Below are 20,464 nucleotides of genomic sequence, written 5' to 3' on the forward strand. Positions count from 1 at the left end.
TTCAAACCAACTTTCCCCTGAACCCTTGAATGTCACTAGAAAATTTTGCAGCTCTGAGAACCCAATAACAAAAATTAATATTTATATAAAATTTATTTACAATTCACACAAAATATAAATTCTAATAAATTTAAAACTCAGGTCTAGTTTCACATAGATTTACATATAAACTCAACTTTTAAAAGATATTATAACTCACACAATTAACATAAATTTGAATTTGTAGCTCACACAATTTGCTCGTTCACCGTAAAAATATGAACAAAGCACAGAGTTTTACGGTTTTATATAAAAACATGACTTCAGGTTAGGATCATGCTAAAAAAATAACACATTAAATTTGCATTACAAAGACAATGAAGATTAAAACAGCTGAGATAACAGTCAGTTTAAGAGTTTATAGGGAGAGACTAAAGAGCCTTTCAACTAAACTTACCTACCAACAGCAGATGATCCGGCTCATTCCAGGCTGCAACACAATCCTGCACCTTGACCTTTTTTTTCTTCTTTGCCAAACATATAAATTCACATATAATATAATAGCTTCTTATATTCTCCTTCAGTCAGTCTCATCAATATACGGATGCAAACACGGATGCCTCAAATTACACGTTATGCACAAACACGGATGCCTCAAATAAGTAGCATGCAAGCATTTGTTAGCCCATGAGTTGCCACCCACTTTGCTACTGAGATACATTCTTACATAATATTCTTAGACCAAGCAGAAAGTTTTATCCTTTTAATCTCTCTCACGACATAAACATGGAATATAAGTACAGAACATAAGGGTGAAAAAAAAACGATTTCCTAGACTCCTCACCGCATCTTGACGTTTAACCGAAGCTTTATCTGCCTGACAGCATAGAAATCAACCTCTGCAAGAAACAGACAACACACAAAAATCTGAAAAAACCAAAAGTACTGATACTAACCTAGTAATACATCTGATTCAAGGCCTGGTGTGATTGAGAACCACCAAGTAACAACCATCTATTTTTCCCAATGAAAAATTCAAAAAGGTGATCAGAAGGGAAAGATGATAAATAAACTCCTAGTTCAGGCTTGTGAAATTTAGACAGACTCGAAATACTCAGCTCAGGCTATTCTCATGCTTACAACCATGGTATGACAAGAAAAAACTGGGTAACCCTTCATTAATATTGTATTGTAAATATTCCACTGAAAAGTTACCTCCAAACAGCAAGGAATAACACATGAAATCATCCTTTTTGAGACTCTGAGGTGAGAAGACTCATTTTGTCAGTCAGATGATTTATATGTTGAATCTTGTCCCATCCATTCTCACTTGACTGCAATTGATATTTCATTGTTACACTTTCCGACGATGTAGGACTAATTTCATCTGTGTCCACAGGTAACGGGCTTGCTGCAAGAAATTGCTCCCAGAAAGCATCATTGATTCCAGGAAGCTGAGTAGCCCCATCAAGAAAGATGGCCAGATCATGGTCCTCAGAGACAAAATCAGTTTCTATAGCATCTGTTCCATCCAAGACAGCTGAAATTCTATCCATATACTCTGGATTCCCAGCCTCAGACACCATGAAGTTTGTGTCAGAGGCTCCAATGGTGGTTCCCAGCATATTATCTTGCATCTGAGTTGAACCCGGCAGAACTATTTCGTCTCGAGAATGATGGACATTCATTTCAGGAATTTGACCTGCTTTGGGAGAATCAGTTACCATATGAGGGGAGGATTGCAACTCAGAAACTGAAGTAGCTATGCAACTGGCAGGAAATCTTGATTCAGTTGACATAAAAGATTGTGCAGAAATTGGTGGAACCTCCGATAATGTCACTCCAGAAACACCATTCAAGGAGCTCCCATTTTCTAGCACACTAGAAGAAGGAATATCATTGATAAGAAAACTTGCGGGGTTGTTCACTGATGATTCCAGCCTAGCTGATGTGTTCAACTTCGAGATTTGATGCAGCATTGCTTTTGCTGCCTCATTAATTGAAGGCTTATACTTAATAATCTGTCCATTAGGACAGCCAACACCATGGCCACTGGGATTTTCCTTATCTTGTCTGGGAAGTCTCCTTTTTTTATTGCCTCCAGCAATCCGCCGGTTACTTTCACTCTGCTGCTGCACTAGCTGGTTTAGGAAGCCAGGACTCTGCATGGCCTTGGCAAGAAAAGACATCATCTGTTGCTGTCTCTGCTCCATCACCTGCACTTTTTGCCCTACATTTTGCAATTGATGCTCTGTGTTCTGCTGTTGTTGTCTCAACCTAACAAGCTCCTGCATAAGAATATTCTTGTCTCGCTTAAGTCTTTCAACCTCTTCCTCAAGCCCAAACTTCCCCACCTCAACACATGCACCAACAGAAGAACTATGGACTTCAGGTTGATGATTATGACCGTGAGCCGGCTTTCGCCTAACAATACTTTTCAAGAGGTGCTTTTGGCCTCTCAGAAATCCCTCATTTGCAAATTCCCAACGGTCTGGATCAACTTTCCTAAAACCCTGAAGAAAATATAAATGCATTATGTCGAATGATATGGAGTACAAGATAAAAAATATAAAACAAAAAAGAATTCCAAATTTAAGCATACACAATGAGAACCACACTATAGATATCTAATTGATTCAACATTTATCTGTAGTCGAAATATATATCTAACTCCAATACATTATAGAGCAGATACAAAACATGCACTTAAACCCGAAAACAAAATTATGGTTTTTATATAGAAAAGAAAAATCATTGAATTCTCACAAGATATTATGGAATAAAAATCAAAAGGTCTTATCTCTATCTTCCTACAAGTAGCACAAGATTACCTTTGATGTATCCAATGCATAAATTTCAAAATTTAGGAGCATGCACCAGCTTGGACAATGTTAGACGAATGAACAGCTAATTTTGATAACTGATTTCAAATGGTGATTGCTAGAGTTATGGGGAAGATACTGAACCCTTTCAAGCAACCCAATCTTCGCAAATACATGTGAGTACATGTGCTAGTGTCCCTGCAAATTTTATGGAATTTTTTGGTGAGCATGTAAAAATCTTGCATACGTGTTTCTTTACTATTTATGTTCCTCTTTGTTTGATTCAAGAAGAGATACTGGCCGAAAAGAAAGAAAATATACTACCTTTTCACTATATGCTTAAATAAGTTAAAACATAAAAACAGAACACCAAATGCCCAGTGGAGTAGAAGTGCACAGCCAGTAAGCATGTTAATAATTCTTTATATGCCATAAAAAAAATTCAAGAAATGAATTGTTCTGTGTTCATGATATTGAAAAATGTAAGAACGGTACAAGTTATATACATGCCAAAACCACCTTTGCTACACACATCAAAACCATCATCACAAGAGAACGTTTAGAACCCGCCAAAAAATTTATCACCGCAAGAGAATGTTCAGAGCACACTCGAAAACTCATCGTCACAAGAAAACCTTCAAGATTGATCCTCTCAAAAGATCATACCAGATCCTAGTTTTCTCATGTGTATACAAGGAAGAAGATATCAATTACTAAACTAATGCTGGTCCAAGAATCTAACCTTAATCCTGGAACTGAGATAAGTCTTAGAAAACTTATATAGCCCTATTATAATTATATACCAACTGCACTTCACATATGTACAAGAGAATGCACTAAACACCTTTTATATCCTATCTTGCAATTTATGTCATTTGATCAATGTTCATTTACTTATAAAAATTTTCTCACAAGTTTAAGTAATGAGTATATTCCTAAACAGTATCTGAGACATTGTCCTGTAAAAAATGAAAAATGTTATAAGTGTGAAAATGCAAGCACTTGAAAAGAACCAGACTTTAGAAATGATGAATCTATCCAAAGGCAAAAAACCGGTGTGATTTTCTCAATCAAATACAAAACATATGGGACAATCGAGATGTATAAAGCGAGACTAGTGGCAAAAGACTATAATTAGACATATGGGATAGACTACTAAAAGACATTCACACCAGTAGGCAAGATGAACATTGTGCAAATCTTATTATCATTGACTGCACACTTTGACTGACAAGTACAACGCTTTGATTAAGAAAATGTCTTCCTGCATGAAGATTTACAAGAAGAAATCTGCATGGATATCCCACAAGGTTTAATGGATAAATAAGACCAAATAAGATATGTAAAGTAAAAAAGGCATTGTATGAACTCAAACAGCCACCAAGTGCATTGGTTGGTAGGTTCAAAAAGGTAGGGATAGATTTGGAATTTAAGTAGGCTCAAAGAGATTGCACTATGTTCATCAAACTCAAAAATAGGGGGAATTACAGCTTCCCTAGTATATATTTATAACATTATTATAATATAAAATGATGAGAATAACCACAAATAATACTAAAAAAGTACCTGGCAAAAGAATTTGAAATCAAAGAACCACACAAAATAAATTATTTCTAAAAATTGAAGTTGTTTTGCTTTATATATCAACAAAAATACAAACTAGCATGCAAACAAGCTAGTACACTTATTGACTCTAATCACAAACTAGGAATAACAGAGGAAAAAATGCCAATAAAAAACGTACCATAGATTAGTTAGGAGATTGCTCTACCTATTCCATATAAGACCAGATATCGCCTACATAGTACTTATTATAAGTCAATTCATATACAATCTGAAATAGTACACCTACAAGTAACCTATAAAATACTGTAATATTTAAAAGAATTACCAAGCAAATGAATTATGTTTAAGAAGAATGAAAAATTGCTTCTATAAGCCTATGCTAATAAAGATTATGCAAGATTAGCTGTAGACATAAGATCTACTACAAGCTATTGCACCTTCCCTCATAACAATCTAGTCACCTATAGAAGTAAGAAACAAAATGTAGTTGTGAAATCAAAATTTCAAATGATAGCACAAGGGATATATGAACTATTATAAATAAAAAAAGAATTTTAGAATAGCCTAGAATCAAGTGAGAGATTTCTATGCACCTATACTGTGATAACATGTCAGTCATAAATATCGGTCACAAAAGATATGTAAACTATTATAAATAAAAAGAATTTTGAAAAATTTTAGAATCAAGTGAAAAAATTTTATGCACTTACACTATGACAATAAATTGGCTGAGTATCGTTCATAATCCGGTGCAACACGACAAGACCAAGTACATTAAGATTGACAAACATTTTATCAAAGAAAAACTTGACAATGGCCTAATATGTACGTCATACATGTCCATCAATCCTCAATTGGAAGACGTGTTAACTAAAAGTGTAAGCAATTCGATATTCTTATTCCTTTATGTTTTGCAACAAGCAAAAAAAATTCACTGTGATTTTCTCAAAAAAATCAGAAAATTGAGAGAAATAGAGTGAGAAAGAGAGAGCTTATAAAGATGTTCCCTCTTTGTTTTAGAGGAGAATAAGAAAAATTTACAAAATGTATGAACCAAAAAGAACCAATGGTTTAAAGGAAAGCCAAAATAAAAGATTGGATTTTGTAGCACTATAAAGTCACTTCAAGTCATACATTCATTTGCTTTGATCGACCAAATGAAAATCTTAGTTCTAATGCCTTAGAACAACTTATACATGTGATACTGTACTGATGAAACATTTTCTAAGGATTTACTTTTTTTTAATTTAATATTAAATTCATAATTTTCAGATTTTAGATGATATCAGAAATAATCTAAAAAATATACTACAAGCCAAAATGTCCCCCCCAAAAAAAAGCACAAGAAAGAGCAGAAAAGAAAAGAAAAACAATGGAAAAAGAAATCTAATCATTAAGGAGACAAGTTAAAGAAATGGGAGTGAAGATAGGAACTTGAATAGGAAGCTTTGTCCTGGGGAATACTAGTTATACTAGGCAACAAAGGCGTGTACAAAGTTGTTTCATTAAAGACCCAAGTAAAGTTGATCAATAAAAATAAATTTGGCATTCTGAAAGGAAGGGAATGTTCATCCCTTTAAATCGAAACTGAATGCTTGGAAAATCCATTAATTCCAAAGTCCAGTTTTGGTCTGACTATTGGTGCGGTAATACCAAACTGCAGAACCTTTTTCCACTTATTTATGTTATATCTAAGGACAAAAACATGCTCATTGAGAAGACTTTTGATATTGAAAAGGGTAATGGCTGGAACATTGTGGTCAACAGGAATCTGCGAGATTGGGAAATTGAGGAATATGAAAAATTTCTGCTATTTTTGGACGCCATCCAGCTCAACAATAAAGAGAGTTGAGCAAAGACGACAAGTTAATCTGGTCTTTCAATAAAACAGCTCCTTCACCGTCAAATCATTTTACTACTACCTAGATGGCCACAGCTGTTCAAAGAGAACGGATTTCCCAGAAAAAATGATTTGGAAGACTAATGCACCACCTAGAATATCCTTCTTTGCTTGGGAAGCATCTAAAGAACACATATTGACTATTGACAATATCATGAAGAGAGGTATTATTTTAACTAACAGGTGCTTTCTTTGCAAGAATAATGCTGAATCTTGCAATCACCTTTTGCTTTGGTGTCCCACCACTTATAGCTTATAGACCATGGTCTACGGACTATTGGGTATATGCTGGGTCATGGCTGGTTCCGTCAAAGATGAACTGTATGCTTGGAAAATTGTGTGCAAGAGGAATAAGAATTTCAGACTCATTCCGCTCACTATATTTTGGGTCATTTGGAAAGAAAGAAACAATAGAGCCTTTGAAGAGAAAAAAGATATTTTGGACAACATTAAGAATATATGGTTTCATTATTTTGGTTCCATTGTTCTGGGACATAACCTTGTTAACCCTGATGATTTTGGTTCAATTGTATATATACGTATTGGCATGTGAATTTTTTGTATATGGGAGGCGCTCCCTAGGTGCCGACACATCATTATACCTTCTACACTTTTATCTCAAAAAAAATTTAACAAAGAAAACATATATCTAAAGTAACCAGAAGAATATTCAAGGTCAAAAATTTATGGCCCCAAAACACTTAGTACATTTTCAAATTTCAATGACAGCCTCCTTATGTGATGCAAGCTTGCTAGTTTTTTTCCCTAAAGGAGGTTAACAATGCGTCAAGGTTTAACCAGCAATGTATAGAATTATGAATTAACAAATTACTAATCTAAGACATCCCCTAAATTTTTCTCCATATTAAGAAGATGACCCCTGAACAAGAAACAAAGGGAACATAAAGGACATCTAATCTTGGGGAAGGGAGAGCACAAACCTTCAAACGCCCTCCTCTTCCAGTACTTCCTAATGACACAAAGATCATATAGACTGTGTACAAGCTGTTTCAGTCCATCCCTCTTTGCTCAGATGGTAAGATTTCATTATTTATTTATAAATTCCTTAATTCAGACTATGCATACAGTTCAACCCAAAGTATACTCTATTGATAATGACTAGAAAATCATATTGAAAAAAAGCAGGAGTTCTTAGGAGCTTCAGGAAGGTGCCACCATGATATAAGTTCGGTAAATCTCTTATTCGACTCATCCTATTTGACCCATCATTGGCAAGTGAAGAAGAGATAGAAAAAGAGTAAGTGGTAGTTGTTAAGACTTCATTGTACTTCAGTCACAATATATATATATAAGAATATTAGTTAATGTAACTCTATTATTCAACACAATGTTTTAAAAATTGTAACAGATCACAGGAGTTTAATCACTCAAGTTCAATTTCATTAGACTCCAGATTTTCTCACGTGAAACATCAAGATTTACAAACAATAGAATATGCTAGTTCTACAAGCACCCACCAGATACAATAAAATATCAACAATCTTAATGACAATAAATTACCCACATAAATACCAAGCATTTTCTTGAAGCTAGAAACAAAATACCGTCAATTTTTAACCAAAATAATTAAAAATACATTTAATGCACTGCAAGAGAAAAGAAAAACTAACTACTTATCAACACAAAATTCAATAAACATAAAAAAGAAAGCAACCAGCAAAAAAGAAAAACTATTCTGTAATGTCCAAGCGCAAAAGGGAATCAACAGAAAATCACAAGAAAACAAAGCAACAGCAGCATCAATCACGGGAACCTCCAGACAAGGGCAGAACAAAGCTAACATGATACCAAAAGACGCAATACCCACATAAGTATTCAACTGCCTGACAAAGCTGGAGAAGTTACTGTGCTTAAAATATTTAGGCAAGAGGTCCCTAGCAAATTCAGGAACACTCCAAACCACGAAACTGTTGCCGCTGTTACTCCACGTCACTACAGAATTAGTGGACGAGTCGTCGACCATGTCATAGGTCTTGCTCAGAAACGGCGGCACTGAATTCCCATTTGCCGCCGCAGAGTTCACCGCTGATATTGAATCGTGAATCGAGTCCATCGTCTCTGGGAAGAAGATAGAGGATGGAGTAAGGTTTTTGCTGATTAGCAACGTAATAACAAAATTAGCCAACCCGTGACTGATTTAGTTAAAAACAAGATTGCAGGAAGAAACTGAGAAAGTTAATCACAGAGGGGGAAAATGGAAGTAGCGGTAGAGCATAAACGTAATACACATATATATATCTATATGGGGAGAGAGAGAGAGAGAGAGAGAGAGAGAGAGAGAGTATACAGCGTAAGTACACAATCGGGATTGGGGAGACAGAGAAAGTGAAGTGAGCTAAGAAAGAGGAGAAAAAGGGAAATGAAGAGAGAAGTGAATGAAGGGAATTCTGAAAGAAAGGTAAGGACGGAGAAGGAGAAAGAAACTGACACGTAGCAGTCGTGACACATCTTTTTTATTTATATTTAATTATTATAAATCTACGAGTTCCCATAATTCTTAATTCCGCAGAAAACCCTGAATTTCGCGGTCTGGTGCCACCGTTTCACCTCTTCCTCCGTTGTCGTTTTTGTCTCATCTACCCCTGTAATTTTTTTTTTTTTATCGGCAGTGTAAATTTTTATATTTATTGAAATATATAAAATTATTAAAGATAATTATTTTATTTTATTAATTTAAAATATTTATTATTAATTATTTCAATTAGAATTTAATTATTCTTCATGTACTAAGTAAATGATTAAAAGGTTCAATTCATAATTAATGAATTTGTAATTTCACTTCTTATTGGGTGCAAACTAATAAAATCTTTTAATAAGTTCATTATAATTGACTATATATCAATAAAATTTTATTATTTATACATAAAAAAATTAATACGACATATTTCTATTATAATATATATAAATAAATCTTTCATTTTATATAAATATGTAAAAGATGTTATTATTTTTTTACATAAAATAATTTATATTATTTTTAAAATTTAATATCTTTTAAATTATTTTGATATTATTTGAATAGTTAAAAACATTAATAAAATTATATAAATATTTGAATTATATATATATATGTATATATATATATATATTGAGCAAAGAATTATAGATCTATTTATATCTTAATCCTTAATTGCTTTTATTTGTATTGTTCTATTTTTTTATTTAGAGACATTCGATGTATCTAGTCTTGGGGTCCTCGTATTCTTAACCTGTTTTTATTTCTTTGTGTTTTTAATTATTCTATTTTCTTTTGCCATATTGTGTTACAATTAATTTAAGTTATTTTCAATGTGGGGAAATGTGATTCTTGATATTTATAATATATATAATATTATATATTTGCTGGCAGCATGTATAAGCTACAGTAGTGCTACATATAAATTATTTTTTATAATCAAACTTGTTTAAATTAAAATTAATCTTTAATCAATTAATAGCATTAATCTCAATTATACAATGCTCTACTTGATAATTAATTTTGGTTACTTCCTATCGCTAATTATTTATTTAGAATTATGAAAAAATAAATTAACATCGTGAGGAAAAAGTATTCTACAATATTGAGAGCATAGTTTAAATTCACTTTCTTTTTTTTTTCTCTTTAAAAAATAGATCAATTCATAATTGATTTTTAGAAATATAAAGCCATCATTAGAGTTAAAATATTATTATTTATGTTATTTATTAATCAAATTTCTTTTTAAACTATTTTTTAAAATATTTAAATATAATATAATTATTTTAATTTTTTGATTATGAAATAGAAGAAAATTATGCACTTGAAATATATCGTAAAATTCAGGAACTATAAGGAAAATAAATTCATAAATTTAATGCGGAAACGTATAATAACGTTAAAGTTTACATTCTTTACACATAAATTTGAATGCTCAATAGGATTACGGAAATGCACATTTCATAGCGGTTCATATAAAAAAAATGAAATAAATGTATGAAAATAGTAAATAAATGTTGTAGGAATGTTAACCTCCACTAACTCTTCATATGATCCAGAGACACTTACTCACAGCCCTTCTGTTGATTAGGATCTGAATTTTGATCTTTTTGATCTGAAATGATTAATAAATGTGAATTATGCTAATCCAATAAGAATATCACACTACTCACCGATACGAAAACTGAAGGTTGGTAAAAAAAAAATATAAAACGACTAATTGAAATTTTAATTTAAATAAGTTCATTTATCATAAGAAAAATTATTTATTGCATACTTATCGTTATGAGATTTTCAAAATCAACACATAAAGATAATAACTCAAATAATATTATGATTTATTATACAAGTGAGCAAAAATATCAACTTTCATTTTTATCTACTTACTGATACTTCTGGGGGTCCATAGGGATATCCCCTTATGCATGAACCCAATATCTAAATTTATCAATTATCCAACCATCTCCATACTCCGTTCGGTATGAACGCCAAAAATATCATCCCTCAATATCTCGTCCTGTATGAGGGTGAATTGGGTCGTCTCATACCCTGTCCGGTATGAGTACTAAAAATACCATCCATCGATACCCAGTCCGGTATGGGGTGACGTTCACAGTAGAGTTCCCTAGGTACTCGATTCATCCACTATCTCCTAGGATATCCAGTAAGACAACAATTGATTAATTCACATCATCAAGCAATTTTTCATTTGTATATTAATTTTACGTTTCACAATCAACCGTAAAATCACGCAAAACAAGCGATATATGTATCAAGGAAACACAACTGAATCATTTAACTATTTTAATATATTATTACATATTTAAAGTTATACAAGCAAATAATCAGTTAAACATGACACATAAATAACTAACCGGTTCCAGCTCCATTAGTGACCTGTAATTATTCCTAAAGTTTTTTAAATTTTACAGAATACTATATTATTAATTTTTAAACTTCAATTTCATAATAGAGAATAAGGTGAGTGATTCTTACTTAAATCGGTGTACGAAATACCGTTCTCTCTACCGTACCTCCTAGCGGTCCCCGGATTTTCTAAATTTTCCTAGACGAATTAAACACGCTCTACAGACCAAAAAAATATTCTAAAAATTCAAAATCGGTGTTAAAAATCCCTTACAGGCAATTTTTGAATTTTGGCACGGCAACGCCGCTATGCTCTGGCGATGACACAGCCACTTGCGGCAGTTATTTGCCCCTGCTTGCCAGTTTTTGGCCGATTTAGGCCAGTTTTGGCCGACTTTACACATATCCCTGCGAAAAGATATGTTAAGAAGTCTTAGTTGGCAAAAAAAAAATCAAAAAACTGAAACTTACCAGTGGTGGGGTTTCCGGGTACGACGGCTCCACATGCTCTCCTTCGCGGTTGGAATTCCTCCTTCCGTCAACCTATAAAAAATAGAATGGTGAACACAATGGTAGAAAAATTGCATGAAACGAGAACCAAAAAGGGGCTCATCGGAGGAGGTTGCTTGTTTTGGGTCGCGGCGGCCTCACCAAGCTTTGCTCGTAATTTTCGACTTACCCGTCATTTGTTTTGCTTCGATATGGTCACATAGGTGCTCAGAATCAAATTTCGAGTGGGTTTTTAGGAAGTCGGAAGTGGCATCGATGCGGCGGCGGTCGGCGATCGACTTCCTTCTCCGGTGTCTGGTCCTTCTTCTCCTGTAGGGGAGCCGGCGGCTAGGGTTCAAGTTCTGTGTGATGTAAAATATTTATACTCATCTCGCGTTAATCTGGACCATCCATCGTGATCAATCTCATCTATCCGATCACGCATAAGGAAGAAATAAATTTAGACCGTTTATTACATTTGATCTCGACCGTTCGATCGCACCTTAAGGAGAAAATAAATCTGCACCATTCATCGTGTTTGATCTCGACCATTCGATCGTGCCTAAGGAAAAAACGGATCTAGACCGTCCACGCGCGCGGGATCGATCCTGGACCGTCCGATCGCAGGGCACGCAGATCACGACCTCCCCTGTGGCGCTGACATCAACGCGAGCCAATTTTCGGCCCTGGGTGTTACATATATAGAAAATGTTTAAGGATGAAATTGTAATAAAAAATATACTTAACGCCACCCAACTACATTTCTTCCTATCCTTCCTTTCTCCCTTCGATTTCTCGAAATTCCTTTTCCCGGTTCTTAAACCTGAGTTTAAAATCACTTGACCAAAGTCGACCAACTCAGTTATGCAAAGAGAATCTGATCACCAATCCTAATTTATTCAAAGTTGATCGGTTTATTGGCAACTATGACTTCATGTACCCTCCCGAACCCACCTTCTCTCAACAAAAAATTTGTCAAAAACTTATACGTTATGGCATGTAACTCCGTCATATAAAGCCTATGTATCATTTAATCCTTTAACATGTTTCCTAGCATTCACAATACAACATCAAAACCAAGGGTAAAAACCATAGGGTAAAAATATTATTTCTTTAAATTTTGTATGTTGAGCTACTTAAGTCAACTCTTAGATCCCTAATACTTAATATTAGGTTTTCCAAAAATATCTTGATCAGGAAAAAAAATAATAAAAATAGGTCGATTAATTAATTAAATTACAAAAGGTAACAGGAAGTTGATATAAATATATAAAGGTCAGTATAAAACTTGAAAGAGTCCGGTAAGGTCCACAGATTGGTGACTATGAGGGCTGGGTTTCATGATGGTCTGATGCCGCACTGGATCCTTCCCAACATCGCTGAGCAAAGTTTTTATGCATAATAACAACCCTCCCACTCTTATCATCTTCTCCTTCTTCCTCCACTTATTCTCTCTTCATTTTTGCTACTTCTAAAATGGTTTCATGTCTAGGCCCTCTTGAGATATAGAGCCTCGGGCCTCAAATCGTGGGCCTCAGGCTTTGGGTAACAAGCATTGGGCCTCTGATACTATCTCAGGCATTGGGCATCAAGAATTGGGACGTGGGTCGTGGGCCTCAGGCCTTTGAGTTCGGGTTGGCCTCAGTCTTAGGTGGGCCTTGGTTTAGGCTGTAAGCCTTTGGCCTTGGGCACGGGTACGGGCCCGAGCTCGAGCCTTAGGATTGGAATTGGACCTAGGGCCAAGGGCTCGGACCTGGACCAGGGCCTTAGGCTTGGACCTGGACCAGGGCCTTAGGTTTGGGCCTGGGTGAGGACCTTGGGCTCGGACCCAAACCTAGGCCATGGTCTCGAGCTCGAGCTCTAGCCTTAGGCTTGAGCCTCGACCTTGGACCTAGGCTTGGGCATTGAACTCAAGCCTTGAGCTCAGAATTAGGCCTCAGCCCTTGGGCTCTAACTTTGGCTTAGGCCATGGGCTCAGACCCGTGCTCAAGCCTTAAGCTCGAATTCAAACCTGAGCCTTGAGCTCGAGCTTGGGCTAGGGATTAGGCTCGAACCTTGGGATTGGGCCTTCAGTACAGACCTTTGGGCTCAGAACCGGGCCTCGTGCCTTAGTTTCTGACCTTGGCTCGAGCCTTAGGCTTAGACCTCAGCCCGGGACTTGGGCTCTAACTTAAGCTTGGTCCTTGGGCTTGGACCTAGGCTCGGGCTTAAGCCTGTCCTAGGCTCAGGCAAAAGCTCGTCCCAGGCTTAGGCTTAAGCTTGTCCCAAGCTCGGATATTGGGCGCGAGCTTGGATCAGGGCCTTGGGCTCATATCCTCAAGCTTAGGCTCCAGCATTTGGCTTGGGACTTGAGCTCAAACCTGAGCTTAGGCCTTGACCTCAGACCAGGGCTTGGGTCTTCAGCCCTGAGCCTAATATGGGATTTTTGCTAAGACCTGGATTCGAACTTTAGGCTCGGACCCAAGCTCCGACCTTGGGCTCGAACTCGAACTCAAACCCCAGCTTAATCCTTAAGCTCGTACTTGGGCTCGAGCCTTAAGCTCTGAGCCAGGCTCGAGCCTTGGTCTTTTGGCTCTAGCTTGGGCTTGGGCCTTAAGCTCTGAGCCAGGCTCGAGCCTTGGTCTTTTGGCTCTAGCTTGGGCTATGACCTTTGCCTCGAGCCTTAAACTCGTGACCAAGACTCGGGTCTGGGGTTCATACCCAAATCATGACATTGGGCTTGGACTTAGATCTAACACTTGGGCTCGAACACGGATCCTAAATTTTGGACTTCGACACGGGTCCGAGCCTTGGGCTCAGACCCGGATCTGTGCAAAGGCTCCAACACGGGCTCGAGCCTTCGTCTTGAACTGAGACCCAGGTCTTGGGCATTTTTTTTAGTCAATATATAGAAAATAGAACGGTGAACACAACGGTAGAAAATCGCACGAAATGAAAAATGGGAAGGGGCTAATTGGAGGCGGTTGCGAGTTTTGTTCGGGGTAGTGCCACCAAGCTTTGTCCATGATTTTTAGCTCACCCGATATTTCTTTTACTCTGATTTGGCCATGAGGTTGCTCAGAATCAATTCTCAAGCGGATATGAGAATTTTTACCTTTTTTGGCGGTCGGAGGTGGCTTCGCCGCTGTGGCGGGCGATGGTCGGCTCCCTTCTCCAGTGACTGGTTCTTCTTATCCAGTAGGAGGCTGATGGCTAGGGTTAAGGTTCGGTGTGATGTGAAATATTTATACCTATCTCGTGTTAATCTGGACCATTCATCGCGTTTGATCTCAACCGTCCGATCACATTTAAAGAGAAAATGAATCTGGACCGTTCATTGCAATTTTATCTCGACCGTCTGATTGTGTTTAAAGAGGGAATGAATTTGGGCTGTTCATCTCGTTTGATCGCGATTGTCCAATTGCGCTTGGAGAGGAAACGTAAATGGACCGTCTACACGCGTAGAAACGCTTCTGGGTCGTCCGATCACAGACACGCGGATCGCCAACGTGGCCTCCTACATGGCACCGAGTCAGCGTGCCTTACCACGTGGCGCATTCTAATTTGTCGAGACCGCTAACTGCGCAGTCCTATGTGGTAAAATTATTTTAAATTGCATTTTGACCCCCCAATTTCTGATTTTTTTTTTCAAAAACACCATTCGAATACAAAATTTCACTACTTTTTTCCAAAATTATTTTTAATTTCATCCTCAACTTTTTTTTCCATAATTCTACATTAAATTAAAATTTATTAATTTAAAAATTAGATTTTTATACATTTTTTAACTCTAAAATTAATCTCAGACCAAATTTTGAGCCCGGGTATTATACATTTTTCCCCCTTAAAAGAAATTTGTTCCCTCAAAATTGTCTCCCTCTCATTCAATCAAATAATTGGGGATACTAGCCTTTGAAGTCTGATTCTAGCTCCCATGTGCCCTCTCTGTGTGTGTGATTCTGCTATAGGACCTTAATGAAGGAAATTTTTCGATTGCAGAGTACTCTACTCTTTCATTCTACAATGCTCACCGGTGCCTTCTCATAGGACAAATAGATCCTCCTGGAGTGAAAGGTTCTCGTGGACCAAGATGTGAGAGGGGTTCGAGTTGTACTTACGTAGCATGGACACATGAAACACATTACGGACTCTGGATAGTTCTGGAGGTAGTGCTAGTCTGTAGGTGATGGTACCAATTCTGTCTAACATCTTAAATTGCTCAATAAATTGGAGATTTAGTTTTCTCTTCTTACCAAACCTACTGATTCTCTTGAAAGGAGTCACGTTAAGGAATACTCAATCAACTTTTTTAAATCCGAAATCTCTCATCCAAGTGTCCGCATAACTCTTCTACATGCTCTAAGCTGTCTGGATGTTCTTCATGATCTTAACTATTTTGGCTGTAGTCTCTTCCATAAGATCTGGGCTGAATAATTATCTATCACCCACATTTTTCAAACAGATTGGCAATCTGCATGAACGGCCATATAACGTAATGTATGAAGTCATTCCGATACTTGCTTGGTAGCTGTTATTGTAGGAGAACTCTATTAAGGGTAAATTATCATCCAAATGGCCTCCGAAGTCAAGAACACAAGCTCGGGGCATATCTTCTAGTGTGCGAATTGTCATTTCTGATTGTCCATCAATATGAGGGTGGAATGCAGTACTAAGAGAAAGTTTCGTTCCCATGGCTTGCTTAAAACTAGATTAGAACGGAAAAGTGAACCTGAGGTCCCTATCGGATATTACTGTCACTGCCACTCCATGTAACTTGACTATTTACTGGATATATATTCTTGTTAGCTTATTCAAGGGGTCGGTCATCTTGATGGCTAAGAAGTGAGCAGACTTGGTGAACTGGTCAATAATTACCCAAATGGTATCATGTCTCGAGTGTGCCATAGGCAATCTTGTCATGAAAACACTTATGATGTATTCTTACTTCCACTTCAGAATCGGTAATGGTTGAAGTAGCCCGCTTGGGCGTTGATGCTCTGCCTCGACCTACTAACACACTAAACACTTGAAAACAAAGTTGGTGACCTCTTTTTTCATCCCGTTCCACCAAAACTGGGATCGCATACTTTGACAAATCTTAGTGCTTCCGCGATGTATGATAAATTTTGAGCTATAAACCTCTGTCATGATGTTCCTTTTCAGCTCACTGTCATATAGAACACACATCCTGTTCTGAAATCTGAGCAACCCATCGGCAGATATTCAGAATTCTGAATTTACTCCCTATTCTGCATCTTTCCTTAGAGCTACTAGGGTGGGATCGACGAATTGGGCTTCTTTTATTCTTTGGATCAACTCAGGTTGAACAGTTAGGTGAGTCAAGCATGTAACTCTCTTCAGGTCTTGAAGTCGTATATGCTGTGCGATCCCTATTACCCTGCATTTTGAGACCATTAAGTGAACTAACATACTTGCACTTTTTATGTTAAGTGCGTCAGCTATCACGTTATCCTTACTCGGGTGATACAAAATATTACAATCGTAGTCCTTAAGGAGTTTTATCCATCGTCTCTAATGTATGTTGAGATATTTTTGAACGAATATGTGTTTCAAGCTCTTATAGTCGGTATAGATATGAAAATTCTCCTCATACAAGTAATGATGCCAAGTCTTCAAGGCTTGGATAATTTCAGCAAGTTCTAAGTCATGGATGGGGTAATTTTTCTCATGACTCTTCAACTGTCTAGACCCATAGACTATGTCCTTCACATGCTGCATCAGAATACAACCCATCCCCAAGTAGGAGGCATCACTATAAACTGTGTATCCATATGTCCCACTCAGCAAGGTTATTACAGGTGCAGTAGTCAATCGCTTCTTTAGTTCTGAAAAGCTCATTTCACAGTTTTCATTCCATTCAAACTTGACATTCTTCTTTGTGAGCTGGGTCAAAGGAGTAGATAAGCTAAAAAAATTCTTCTACAAACCTGTGATAATAACCCTTCATTCTTAGAAAACTACGAATCTCCTTGACTGATATCAATTTCTCCTAACAAAGCACTGCCTCAAATGTTTTGGGGTTCACTAACATTTCATCCCTTGATATAATGTGCTCTCGGAAGGTAGTCTGTTCAAGCCAGAACCCACGCTTACTCAACTTTGCATACAACTTCTTTTCTCTCAGAACCTACAAAACCTGAGTCGGATGGTGAACATGTTTCTCTATACGTTTTGAATAGATCAGGATATCATCGATAAATATAATGACAAACTAATCTAGGAATTGTCTGAAAACCCTGTTCATTGAATCCATAAAGATGGCTGGTGTGTTGGTTAGTCCAAATGGCATGACCAGGAACTCATAGTGTCCATACCTGGTTCAGAAAGCTATTTTGGGAATGTCTTCTGCCTTGATCTTTACTTGATAGTAACCTGAACGCAGGTCTATTTCGGAGAAGATCTGACCACCCTGTAACTGATAAAAAAGGTCATCGATCCTGGGGAGGGGTATTTGTTATTGATCGTGACCCTATTCAATCCTCTGTAGTCAATACATAACCTTAACGTCTCATCCTATTTCCTTACAAATGTGACTCCAGCACCTCAAGCAGAAACACTGTATCGGATGAACCCACTATTTTATAATTTCTTGATCTATTTTCTCAACTCTTCCATCTCAACATGACTCATGCAGTAAGGAAAAACTAAGATAGGCTGTGTGCCAGGCTGAAGATTTATAGTGAACTCAACTTCCTTGTCCACTAGTAGTCTGAAAAGTTCATCAGGAAACACATTCGGGAAGACTGGAACTACCCAGATCTCTTGAATACAAATTTTTTTCTTAAGTTTACCTAGTGTAGAGAAAACAACCAAGTTAAAGCGCTATGTAATAAGAAAATTGCTATGAGGGAATAATATTCAAAATTCTTATTAGTTTATAAATGACTCTTCGTTAAGAGGCTTAAATAAAATTTTTTTCGTGGAAACAATCTACGATGGCGTGATATGCCGCTAACTAGTTTATTCTTATAAATACATCAGGGTCCCCTGCGTCAATCTCTATCAGGTCCATCATGGGTAAAATCGAGTCCCGTTGAAAAGGGGCCATATGTTGCTGGGGAGGGACTGGGTGACCCTGTAACAATGCCGGATGATACGGTGGAGGGCTCCGAATTGTATTGTGACGGTGTCGGATAATATGACGGAGGAGCAGTGTTACATCAAGGTGGCATTATATCCTCTCGTTGTAGGGGTGGCTCATATTGTGGAAGTGGTAGAGAGTCAGACAGTTCTCTCATCTCTTCTCTAGCTTACTGGGCAGAGATGAGTCTCTCTAAAATCTCGAAACACCGATTGACTTCCTCTCGAAGCGACCCATCTTGGGGTGCTCTCTTTAGTAAGGGACCTCATCTCCTCGTGTCTTTGTATTTATTTTTGACAAGGAAGGGTTGGACGATAGTTCGTATTTGATGTTTTTAATTCTTTGTATAAAGAATGGTTCCGAGGAATGCAGCTCTGATACCAAACGTAAAGGCCCGAAACTTAAAAAATAATAAAATCATAAATTAAATGTGGCAGCGAAATAATAGAGTTTAGAGTTTACATTCATTACACAATAATTTAGAATGCCCAATAGGGCTGTGAGAATGTCCCTTCTAAAAAAACAAACAAAATTTAAAGAAATAAACAAAAGGCAAATAACTGAGCATTCTAGGATGACCTTAACTAGTTTTTAAAGGGAGTCGGGGTAGTGAACTATTCACAACCCTCTTGTTGATCAGAATTTGGGTCTTGGTACTCTTGATATGAAATAGTTAATGAAAGAGTGAGCTACACTAGCCCAGTAAGAATATCACACTACTCACCGATACAGAAACTGAAGGTTGATTGTAAAGACCCTGAACTTAAAAGGAAAGTTATAAATTAAGTGCGAAAGCAAAATAATAGAGTTTAAGGTTTACATTTCTTACACAATAATTTAGAATGTCCAACAGGGTTATGAAAATGACTCTTCTAAAAGAACAAATAAAAATTAAGAAAATAAATAAAAGGCAATATACTGAGCATTTTAGCACGACCTTCACTAGCTTTTGAAATGAGTCCGGGTGGTGAACTATTCATAAACCTCTTGTTGATTAGGATCTAGGTCTTGGTCCTCTTGATCTGAAATAGTTAATGAAATGGTGAGTTATACTAACTCTGTAAGAATATCACAATACTCACCGATACAGAAACTGAAGGTTGGTCAAAATCATAAAAACAACCAATGAAGCTCTTGATTTAAGTAAATTCATTTATCATAAGAAAAATTATTTATTACATATATTTACTGTTGTGAGATTTTCAAAATCGATCTATAGAGATAATAACTCAAATAACATCCTAATCTCATTTTCAAGTGAGTTATAACAATAACTTTTAATTTTTATTTGCCTACTGATATCTTTGGAGGCCCATAGGGATATCCCACTATGTGTGAACCAATATCCAACTTTGTCAACTAACTGACCGTCCCTATACCCCGTGTGCTATGAGCGCCAAAAATACCATCCATCAATACCCCATATGGTATAAGGGTGAATCGAGTCTTCTTCATACTCCGTTCGGTATGAGCACCAAAAATACGATTCCTCGATACCCCATTCAGTATGAGGCAACATTCACAATAGGGTTCCCTATGTACCCAGTCTGTCCACCATCTCTAAAGATATCTAGTAAGACTACCATTCATTAATTCACATGACCAAATAATTTTTCGTTCGTATATTAATTACCAATTTCACAAATCAACCGTAAATTACACAAAACAAGCAATATATATATATATATCAAAGAAGCACAATTGAATCATTCAACTATTCCAGTATATTATCATGTATTTAGAGTTGTAAATTTAACAATCAGCCAAACAGGACAACAACAAAA

At 36.7% G+C, this 20,464-nt stretch overlaps 1 protein-coding gene across 4 annotated transcripts; it reads right to left on the bottom strand.

Moving 5' to 3' along the window:
- Positions 1-524: 524 nt before the first annotated feature.
- On the bottom strand, positions 525-8,716 carry HSF3 (heat shock factor 3). 4 transcript variants are annotated; one of them, XM_088222191.1, is made up of 4 exons: positions 8,576-8,716; positions 8,096-8,346; positions 1,195-2,492; positions 525-878 (listed from the first exon to the last, which is right to left on the bottom strand). In XM_088222191.1, exons 2-3 carry the CDS (start codon positions 8,339-8,341, stop codon positions 1,224-1,226), a joined length of 1,515 nt encoding a protein of 504 aa, XP_088078317.1. In that variant the 5' UTR covers positions 8,342-8,346; positions 8,576-8,716; the 3' UTR covers positions 525-878; positions 1,195-1,223. The 4 variants fall into 4 exon arrangements, with proteins under 4 accessions (XP_088078317.1, XP_088078316.1, XP_088078320.1 ...); XM_088222190.1 differs by having other exon boundaries at positions 8,096-8,381; positions 8,576-8,679; XM_088222194.1 differs by lacking the exon at positions 8,576-8,716 and adding an exon at positions 2,811-2,999 and having other exon boundaries at positions 8,096-8,236.
- Positions 8,717-20,464: the final 11,748 nt, after the last annotated feature.

Source organism: Carica papaya, chromosome 6 (genome assembly GCF_054855325.1).
Source record: "Carica papaya isolate Zhongbai chromosome 6, ASM5485532v1, whole genome shotgun sequence".
Taxonomy (NCBI): Eukaryota; Viridiplantae; Streptophyta; class Magnoliopsida; order Brassicales; family Caricaceae; genus Carica; species Carica papaya.

Excerpts from the sequence above, each read along its gene's own strand:
- HSF3 (XM_088222191.1), bottom strand. The coding sequence starts at position 8,341 with ATGGACTCGATTCACGATTCAATATCAGCGGTGAACTCTGCGGCGGCA. Across the intron at positions 2,493-8,095 it reads TCAGGCAGTTGAATACTTAT|GGTTTTAGGAAAGTTGATCC; the intron begins GTGGGTATTGCG and ends TATTTTCTTCAG.